The 11,096-nt window shown below is 35.4% G+C and overlaps 1 protein-coding gene across 1 annotated transcript in view; it reads right to left on the bottom strand.

Annotated features, from left to right (window-relative positions):
- Positions 1-4,624: 4,624 nt before the first annotated feature.
- The window catches only part of LOC106081696 (dynein axonemal heavy chain 7), a 154,509-nt gene continuing 148,037 nt past the window's right edge, over positions 4,625-11,096 (bottom strand). The window contains exons 27-28 of the mRNA XM_059364973.1: positions 9,978-10,129; positions 4,625-5,230 (exon numbers count right to left, since the gene is read on the bottom strand). Coding sequence (XP_059220956.1) covers positions 4,724-5,230; positions 9,978-10,129 — 659 coding nt within the window. The 3' untranslated portion in view covers positions 4,625-4,723. The remainder of the gene's footprint in view (positions 5,231-9,977; positions 10,130-11,096) is intronic.

The raw sequence follows: 11,096 nt of genomic DNA, 5'->3' as shown, positions 1-11,096 counted from the left end.
ATATAGACCGATATCTAGGTTTTAGGTTTTGGGACCATAAAAGACGCATTTATTGTCCGATGTCGCTGAAATTTGAGACAGTGAGTTTGGTTAGGCTCTTCGACGTCCTTCTTCAATTTTGCCCAGATCGGTCCAGATTTGCATATAGCTGCCATATAGACCGATCTCTGGATTTAAGGTTTAGGGCCCATAAAAGAGGCATTTATTGTCCGATTTCGCCGAAATTTGGGACAGTGCTTAGTGTAAGGCTCTTCGACATGTTTATGCAACTTGGCCCAAATCGGTCCAGATTTGGATATAGCTGCCATGTAGACCGATATCTCGATTTAAAGTCTTGGCCCCATAAAAGGCGCATTTATAATCCGATTTCACTGAAATTTGACACAGTGCCTTATGTTCGGCTTTTCGACATCCGTGTCATATATAGTTCAGATCGGTATGAGGTATATGAGTATAAGGTATGAAATTTTCACCGAATTTTGATGAAAGGTGGTTTACATATATACCCGAGGTGGTGGGTATCCAAAGTTCGGCCCGGCCGAACTTAACGCCTTTTTACTTGTTTTATTTTATTTTATTTTATTTTATTTTATTTTATTTTATTTTATTTTATTTTATTTTATTTTATTTTATTTTATTTTATTTCCTCTCCATTAGCTTCAAGAATTTTTGTAACAAGATCTTACCAATGCAGCACGTTGTTCATATACAGGCACAGGTAGTACCAGCGTTGTCCCAAAATTGTCGGAAAATGTCAAGGTCAAGAAATTTTGGGACATTGAAGTTAAACTACTAGTGACTATTTTACTGTTACAGTGAATTTCCATTGGCTGCCTGCCTCTTCTTATCGTGATATCACGGTTATAACACTCTTTCTCTCCTTTTGTTTATCTCAACCAAATGACCAATATTCCTTTTCTCGTTTATTTAATCGTTGCCCAAATGAAAGGGCATAACTCTTATACTTCTCATCTGACACTATTCTCTTTAAATAAAATATGGCACAATTTTTAAGTCCTCAATGAGCCATTTCTACCGAATGAGTTCCTCTTTAGGCCATTCTGAAAGTGTCAAACTGCCAGTTGAATAATCAAAACTAGTTTCTAAAAAGCTTTTAGTTTTGATTCATTTTGTTTGATTACACACACATTAAATAAATTACAAAAAACACATTTTCTACTTTGCTGGAAAAGTAATTGTATGTAAGGACAAACACCCTCACTAGCACCAACTAATTCTCTGCACATGATTACCCAAGACCCAGGCAACCACTTGTATTTACAACAACAAAAAGAAATTTAATTAAAAAAATATTTTCAAAACTAAACTGACACAATCCTCCTAGCGAAGCAATAAAAAAGAATGTCAACTATGTTTTCTCTAGGCAGCAATGGCATCGAGCGTTTTGACATCCTCCCTCTAAACCATTACACTCTCCCCCTTCCCATGCATGGTTATGCAGGGCGAACTAGTCAACAATTTGGCATCTTTGAAAAGCATGAAACTCTCCAACCATAAAAACAAAAAAAAAAAAAGCGAAGAGAAAATATCGAACGAAAAGACAAACCGCATCACAACCCACATAGCTTAGATCTTTAAATTCACCCCATCCATTCTAATTCGGACGCCCCCACTCAATGTACTGTGGTTGATGCTAAGCGAAACTAGTTGGTTGTATAGGTTTGTTCTGTGTATGTGTAACTTTCATTACTGCCAAGCTCAGGGACTTGTTTCATAAAACCCAAAGTGACACTCACAAAAACGCCCATTCCGTGCATCCTCTCCTGTGGCAATGAAGGCAGGGAGAGCAATCAAAATATTCTATGCAACAAAGTTATTATCAGTGATGTCAGTCATTCCGTTTTGGTATGTTTCAGCATAAATTTCGATGTTATTGAAAGCGGATGGCATAGCACAAAACGAGGAAGGTATGAAAATTTGTAACACAATAACATAAAATAAAATAAAATAAAATAAAATAAAATAAAATAAAATAAAATCAAATCAAATCAAATCAAATCAAATCAAATCAAATCAAATCAAATCAAATCAAATCAAATCAAATCAAATCAAATCAAATAAAATAAAATAAAATAAAATAAAATAAAATAAAAAAAAAATAAAATAAAATAAAATAAAATAAAATAAAATAAAATAAAATAAAATAAAATAAAATAAAATAAAATAAAATAAAATAAAATAAAATAAAATAAAATAAAATAAAATAAAATAAAATAAAATAAAATAAAATAAAATAAAATAAAATAAAATAAAATAAAATAAAATAAAATAAAATAAAATAAAATAAAATAAAATAAAATAAAATAAAATAAAATAAAATAAAATAAAATAAAATAAAATAAAATAAAATAAAATAAAATAAAATAAAATAAAATAAAATAAAATAAAATAAAATAAAATAAAATAAAATAAAATAAAATAAAATAAAATAAAATAAAATAAAATAAAATAAAATAAAATAAAATAAAATAAAATAAAATAAAATAAAATAAAATAAAATAAAATAAAATAAAATAAAATGAAATAAAATAAAATGAAATAAAATAAAATAAAATAAAATAAAATAAAATAAAATAAAATAAAATAAAATAAAATAAAATAAAATAAAATAAAATAAAATAAAATAAAATAAAATAAATTAAAATAAAATAAAATAAAATAAAATAAAATAAAATAAAATAAAATAAAATAAAATAAAATAAAATGAAATGAAATGAAATAAAATGATATAAAATAAAATAAAATAAAATAAAATAAAATAAAATAAAATAAAATAAAATGAAATGAAATAAAAAAAAAAAAAAAAATAAAATAAAATAAAATGAAATGGAAGTAAATGAAATGAAATAAAACAAGTAAAAAGGCGTTCAATTCGGTCGGGCCGAAATTTGGATGCTCAACACCTCGGGTATATATGTGAACTACCTTTCGTCATAATCCGGTAAAAAATGCATATATATACCCCATAGCAGCTATATCGAAATATGGTCCGATTTGGAACAAATTCGGCAAAGACATTTAGAGGTCTAATAAATACAAGTCACTATTAAATTTTGTCTTTTTGGTAGCTATATCCAAATATAGACGACACGGATGTCGAAAAGCCTAATATAAGTCACTGTGTCAACTTTAAGCCCAAGATTTTAAAGCGAGAAAACGGTTTATGTGGCAGGTATATCCATATCTGAACCGATCCTAGCCAAACTGCAGAAAGATGTCGAAAACACAACTCACTATCTCAATGGCAACTGCATTGAAATCTGGACCAATCTTAAAGCGACATCGGACAATAAATGCGCATTTTATGGGCCTAAGACGCCAAATCGGAGCATCGGTCTATATGGCAGCTATATCAAAATATGGACCGATCTGAGCCAAATTAAAGAAGGATGTCGAAGGACCTAACACTGTCCCAAATTTCAGCAAAATCGAATAATAAATGTGGCTTTTATGGGTCTAAGACCCTATATCGGAGGATCGGTCTATATGGCAGCTAAATCCAAATCTGGACCAATCTGGGCCAAATTGACGAAGAATGTCGAAGGGCCTAACTCAACTCACTGTCCCAAATTTCAGCAAAATCGGATGATAAATCTGGCTTTTATGGGCCTAAGACCCTAAATCGGCCGATCGGTCTATATGGGGGCTATATCAAGATATAGTCCGATATAGCGCATCTTCGAACATAACCTGCTTATGGACGAAAAAATAATCTGTGCAAAGTTTCAGCTCAATATCTTTATTTTCAAAGACTGTAGCGTGATTTCAACAGACAAACGGACAGACAGACGGATTAGATTTTTACGCTGATCAAGAATATATATACTTTATAGGGTCGGAAATGGATATTTCGATGTGTTGCAAACAGAATGGCAAAATGAATATACCCCCATCCTTCGGTGGTGGGTATAATAAAATAAATAAAAAAAAATAAAATTAAAAAAAAAGTTTAATAAAAACAAAACAACTTTAAGTTCAGCCTGGCCGATTCTTTGATACCCTTCACCATTGATTGCATTCCTATGGGTTATAAGTCCTTCGACAAATATTCTCTCAGATGTCAGCTTATACCATCCCCACATCATCTGGCTTTCCTCACACTTTTCCACCTACCCCCCTTTACAATTTGTATGCATAGTCCTTAAAAGTTCACTTCTTTCCATATTCCAGGTGGATGAATCCATGCATGAGCTACGAACTGAATTTAGTTTTTTTTTGGGGGTGCTGTTATTCCCTTGTCATTTTCTGCTTACAACCTTAACTCAGTTTACATCTTCAACGTTCAGAGGAACTCATACTGCTGACAAAGACAAAGGATGAGGAATCCGGAGGATGTTCTCGGCTGGCTAGTTATGAGGGATGAACACACAAAAACTTTGGCAAAAATTAATTGCATGCAAATATTGAAATAGAACGAAAGCAAACAACAAATTTTCTGATTGTTTAGGTTCATAAATTTCCTGGAAAATACTGTATGAATTCATGGCGCACAGTTGAAGTTGAGGAAAATTGAAAATGTTTACAAAGTGAAATTATACACCATGCAAATGGGAAAAGCAACATTGCCCCAGGGCAGGCGAATAAATGAGCATTGAAACAAAAATGCGGAATAAAAATTCCAGTAAAGAGTTTATTAAAATACAAGTAAAACCAAAAAACAAACAAAGAGATATATGGTAAAAATGTTCCTAGGCAGTCATCTCTAATAACTCAACTGGCACAACAGTGCTGTGCCCCTTATAATCCAATGCGAGGGATCTGTCTGAGGATTACACTCCAACAACATGGCCACCACAAAATTTGTACTATGCCCTGTGGTGGAAAGCACACCTCTGCGTTCAGCCGTCTTATAGAGGGGACACACATAGACATGTCGTTCCTTCAGTTCTGACTTCTTTACCGGTTTCATCCATATCAAAGGCATGCGATCAAATAATTCTCTTGGCAGTGATTCGGCCAAAAAGTTGCCTTCACGATCCCATCTGGCTCCTTCCAAAAATACACCATAGACATAGACACCATCTTCGGGAGCCACCATGGTAGCCACCTGGTCTTCTTCGATGCGTAAAACTTCGTAATCGAAAACCAATAAATCAATGGGTATGACATATTTTCGTGCGAAATTCTGTTGGGCTCCTGTCAAAAAGGCTTGAGTAAAGAAAAAGCCAGAAAGCCAAAAGGTTGTGGGTGGACCTTCATCATACCATTTCTGTAAAGAGAGAAATTAAATTATGCCATCGTTAATTGAAGTTTCCCAAAACATTTATTGAACGAAAAAAAAACCACTGTTCTAAGCATAGATTTTATGATATCACAAAAACATACTCGTAAATTAACCATATTGTGGCATGGTGTAATAAGATAAGACATAACATTAAATTTAGTTTGTTTTCCTAAATTTTACCACCCCCAACCATCAATGCTAACGATATATGTAGAACAACACTAGCCTACAAAAATTCAAAGGGGCTAACATGTCTAAGAATTTTTTAAGACAGTTGGATGCTACTACTGCTAGACAGTCGGCCACCATTGCAAGAGAGTTTAATAAAGAAATGTCGGTGAGGTTTTTATACACACCACCGAAGGAGGGGGGTATTTTCGTTTTGTCATTCCGTTTGCAACATAACGAAATATCCATTTCCGACCCTATAAAGTACATATATTGGGTTGCCCAAAAAGTAATTGCGGATTTTTTATATAGTCGGCGTTGACAAATTTTTTCACAGCTTGTGACTCTGTAATTGCATTCTTTCTTCTGTCAGTTATCAGATGTTACTTTTAGCTAGCTTTAAAAAAAAAGTGTAAAAAAAGTATATTTGATTAAAGTTCATTCTAAGTTTTATTAAAAATGCATTTACTTTCTTTTAAATAATCCGCAATTACTTTTTCGACAACCCAATATATTCTTGATCAGCGTAAAAATCTATGACGATTTAGCCATGTCCGTCCGTCTCGGAAAGACTGTCACGCTACAGTCTTTAAAAATAGAGATATTGAGCTGAAACTTTGCACAGATTCGTTGTTTATCCATAAGCTGGCTAAGATCGAAGATGGGCTATATCGGACTATATCTTGATATATCCCCAATATAGACCAATCAGCCGATTTAGGGTCTTACGCCCATTAAAGCCACTTTTATTATACGATTTTGCTAAAATTTGGGACAGTGAGGTGAGTTAGGCCCTTCGACATCGATCTTCAATTTGGCCCAGATCGCTCCAGATTTGGATATAAATTTGGCTGTCATATAGACCGATCTCTCTATTTAAGGTCTTGCGCCCATAAAAGACGCATTTATTGTCCGATTTTGCCAAAATTTGGGACAGTGAGCTGTGTTAGACCCTTCGCTGACCCTTAGCTGGCATATGGACCGATATCGCGATTTAAGATTTTGGATCCATGAACGGCCCAGTTATTGTTCGATCCACCGATTTGGGGTCTTAGGCCCATAAAAGCAACATTTATTACCACATTTTGCTGAAATTTGGGACAGTGAGTTGTGTTAGGCCCTTCGACATCGATCTTCAATTTGGCCCGTATCGGTCCAGATTTGGATATAACTGTTATATAGACCAATCTCTCGATTTAAGGTCTTGCGCCCATAAAAGGCGCATTTATTGTCCGATTTTGTCAAAATTTGGGACAGTGAGTTATGTTATCCCCCTCGAAAAGCTTCTTCTATATGGCACAGATCGGTCCAGATTTGGATATAGCTGCCATATAGACCGATCTCTTGATTTACGGTTTCGGGCCCATTAAGGCGCACTTTTTGTCCGATGTCGTCGAAATTTGGGACTGTGACTTGTGTTAGGCCCTTCGACATTTTTCTGCAACTTGGCCCAGATCGGTTCAGATTTCAATACAGCTGTCATATTGACCGATCTCTCGATTTAAGGTTTTGGGTCCATAAAAGGCGTATTTATTGTCCGGTGTCAACGAAATTTGGGACAGTGAGTTGTGTAACGATCTTCGACATTCTTCTTCAATTTGGTCGGTTAAGATTTGGATATAGCTGGTATATGGACCGATCTCACGATTTAAGTTCTTGGCCCATAAAAGGTGCATTTATTTCCCGATGTTGCCGAAATGTAGAATAGTGAGTTGTATAAGAGCCTTCGACATTTTTCTGCAACTTGGCCCAGATTGGTTCAAATTTGGATATAGCTGTCATATAGACGGATCTCTCGATTTTAGGTTTTGATCCCATAAAAGATGTATTTATTCCCCGATGTTGCCGAAATGTAGGATAGTGAGTTATGTAGGGGCCTTCGACATTTTTCTTCAATTTGGCTCAGATCGGTCCAGATTTGAATATAGCTGCCATATAGACCGATCTCTCGATTCAAGGTTTTGGGCCCATAAAAGCGCACTTTTTGTCCGATGTCGTCGAAATTTAGAACAGAGCGTTAAGTTAAGCCCCTCGTCATATTTCTTCAATTTGTCGCCGAAATTTGGAACAGTGAGTTGTGTTGGGCCTCTCAACATCGTTCTACAATTTGGCCCAGATCGGTTCAGGTTTCGATAAAGCTGCCACATAAACCGATCTCTTGATTTAGAGTCTTGGCCCCATAAAAAGCGCACTAATAATTCGATTTCACTGAAATTTGACACAGTGACTTATGTTAGGCATCGACTTCCGTGTCGTATATGGTTCAGATCGGTCTATAGTTCTAAAATTCTCAACTGGAAAGCACTACAACCAACTTTAAACACTCCATAGGCAGGCATTTCAAAAAAAAATAATTTTTGTGTTTTGGTACATCCTAGTGTACATCCAATAAATCATCTTTGGGGTAACTCCTCACGTCTTACTAAACATCCTTCAATAGCATAAAGAGCACAGCATCTCACTGTTACTAAATTAGGAAATCCGTGCTACTTACAAAATACTTAATTGTTTTCCATAGCACGTCCTTAAGTTGATTCATGTCTAGTATTGTGTCTCCGCCCTAGTTCAGGTCTCTGCCAAACCCAAAAGTCGGGCAATGAGATAGGAAATGCTCCAATGTCTCATCATCTTCCCCGCATGCCTCGAAAGGTTTCGGGCTAACCAACCTTTTTGACGGCAGTCCTCTGACCTGTCAAATCGTCTGATCTTTCATTCCCCCTTACTTCGCTGTGGGATGGAACCAAACGATGCGGATAGTGCCATCCTCAGGAAAAGCAATAATTTCCTTTTTTACTCTAAGGCTGTTTGTGACCCTGATGGGCAGTTTACAATCCGTAGAGATGTTGACACTCGACGCCCTCGCGTTAACACCACATCACCTCACGGATTCCGTGATCGCCCGCATTTCCGCCTGCAGGTCTGTATTATGGTCAGGCAGTCGAAAACATAGTTCAATATATACCCCAGGCCCGCTCTGATTTATCTACGTAGCATGATCTCCCAGATCAATCCAAGACAGTGCCTCTGGCAGCAGTTCCTCGCACTCCACATCAAGTGTCATCTAGGGAAACATCTTCTAATCCATCCAGGTTTACTATTGTCGCCTCGATTATACCGCGATGGTGTGACGCGCTCCTGTCCTCTATCATTTTTCCCATCGCCTCAAGTCTCTACCTCACACTGAATCTGTATGCCAATGGGTCAGATATCTAGAATAGTCTCCAGTGCCCTAGTGGGCGTGGTCCTCATCGCTCCGCCTATGCCAGGACAAAATATTCTCTGAACCTGTTGTATGGTGCTTTATCTCCATAGCAGTCCAACAACTGTAGAGCTAGTGGAATATCCTCGGATTCGAGGATATCTTTAGAGAACATTTTATAAAAATTGTATCTTTAGAGAAAATTTCATGGAAATTTTGTCTTTAGAGAAAATTTCATGGAAATTTTGTCTTTAGAGAAAATTTCATGGAAATTTTGTCTTTAGAGAAAATTTCATGGAAATTTTGTCTTTAGAGAAAATTTCATGAAAATTTTGTCTTTGGAGAAAATTTCATGGAAATTTTGTCTTTAGAGAAAATTTCATGGAAATTTTGTCTTTAGAGAACATTTCATGAAAATTTCGTCTTTAGAGAAAATTTCATGGAAATTTTGTCTTTATTGAAAATTTCATGGAAATTTTGTCTTTAGAGAAAATTTCATGGAAATTTCGTCTTTACTGAAAATTTTAAAGAAATTTGGTCTTTAGAGAAAATTTCATGGAAATTTTGTCTTTAGAGAAAATTTCATGGAAATTTTGTCTTTAGAGAAAATGTCATGGAAATTTTGTCTTTAGAGAAAATTTCATGGAAATTTTGTCTTTAGAGAAAATGTCATGGAAATTTTGTCTTTAGAGAAAATTTCATGGAAATTTTGTCTTTAGAGAAAATTTCATGAAAATTCTGTCTTTAGAGAAAATTTCATGGAAATTTTGTCTTTAGAGAAAATTTCATGGAAATTTTGTCTTTAGAGGAAATTTCATGGAAATTTTGTCTTTAGAGAAAATTTCATGGAAATTTTGTCTTTAGCGAAAATTTCATGGAAATTTTGTCTTTAGCGAAAATTTCATGGAAATTTTGTCTTTAGAGAAAATTTCATAGAAATTTTGTCTTTGGAGAAAATTGATTTTTTGTCCTTAGGAAAACATTGTCGTACAGTGTAACAACATAATATATGTATGAACTTTTCCTATCTTCCTACTGGGAATATCACTACCATTACTAATGATGGTATTTTGTTTTGGTTTAAGGTGGTGCAGGGTGGGTTGGTTTAGTTTGGGGGTAAGGGGAAAAAGAACATCCATTCAATATTAATTAACGACATGTTTACACTGAGGCTGAACTACACGCAGTTCCACATGCAAACATTATGCCACATAGCACAACAAAGGTCAGGGTACTGGCAAGGACATTGTACCGCAACTGCTCCACCACATACACACACCCCAAAAATAAACAAATGTTACCATGCCACCAGGCCACGTGAGCTGGGAGGAAATGGAAGAAAAATCATCATAGCCTTTGACTTACCTGCAAAAATTCCAAACGTCGCAGAAAATCGGTAACATAAGCACCCAAAGGTTTCAAACTCGGATAAGATTTGGAGGCCCACATAGCAGGTATGCGGCTTATCAAAATCGATTTATAAACGGCCTCATAAGGAGCAGACATAACCACCAAACCTGCAAAAAAGGGAATATTAAAAAGTAAAAAAAAAAATAAATAAATAAAAACACCCACAATAAAAAAAGTGTTAGCGCATTAAAAATGGGTTAGAACCCATAATCCTTGGGAGTTTTTAAATGTGTTTTATGCAAATGTGGCAACAAGCACCCACATTAAGATGGAAAAAAACCAACAACCATCATGACAACTCTGCCGCCGCTGCTGCCTTACAAAACGAAATGAATGAGACAAGACCAAATGACAGAATGTCATTAAAACAAATTGAAATTTAAATATTTTATTACGATTTTTTGTTTGCGTTTTTTTTGGTTTTATTCGAATCAAAAGGGATTACGGGCGACATTACAAAACTAACCAGCAAATATTTAAGCTCTTAATTTGGCAAAGCTCATAAGCAAATTAAGGTCATAGCACCAGCAGTAGCCAGCAGAGAAGAACACAAATACCTACCGCAAAAAATAGCCTACAAACAAATCCATTTCCCACCGCCTTCCCTTAGCCGACAAATTGGAAAACATCTAAAGGAAACGGAAAAAGGCGAACATCAAAAACAGACTAATTTCCTGGTGGGCAAGCTAGAGGGAGGGCAGGCCAGTGTGTCCGACTACCATTTTTCCCATTACCTAAACAAATGCACAAAATGCCTACACCAGAATCCCTGGCAGGACCAACTGAAAGGTCAAATTATTTGAATGCGAATTACCCATTGCTTGAAAGCAATTATCTTGGTGGCCAAAGCCCAGCCAATGGCTACGTCTATGGCAATGGCAATTCTCTAAGATTGCCCTTAACTGGGCCAAGCAAAACGATGGCAAATAAAATTGTAATCGACTATGATAATATGTTTGCTACAACTGACAACAACAGCTTCGGCACAAATTTACCTATTCTCCGTAATGCTGGCAATGGAGGTGCTGCCTACACTCCTCTATGGATGTCCAATAGAGATGATGATGTCAGCAT

The sequence above is a fragment of the Stomoxys calcitrans genome, chromosome 3 (genome assembly GCF_963082655.1).
Source record: "Stomoxys calcitrans chromosome 3, idStoCalc2.1, whole genome shotgun sequence".
Taxonomy (NCBI): Eukaryota; Metazoa; Arthropoda; class Insecta; order Diptera; family Muscidae; genus Stomoxys; species Stomoxys calcitrans.
This window is presented reverse-complemented; position numbering and strand designations above follow the sequence as displayed.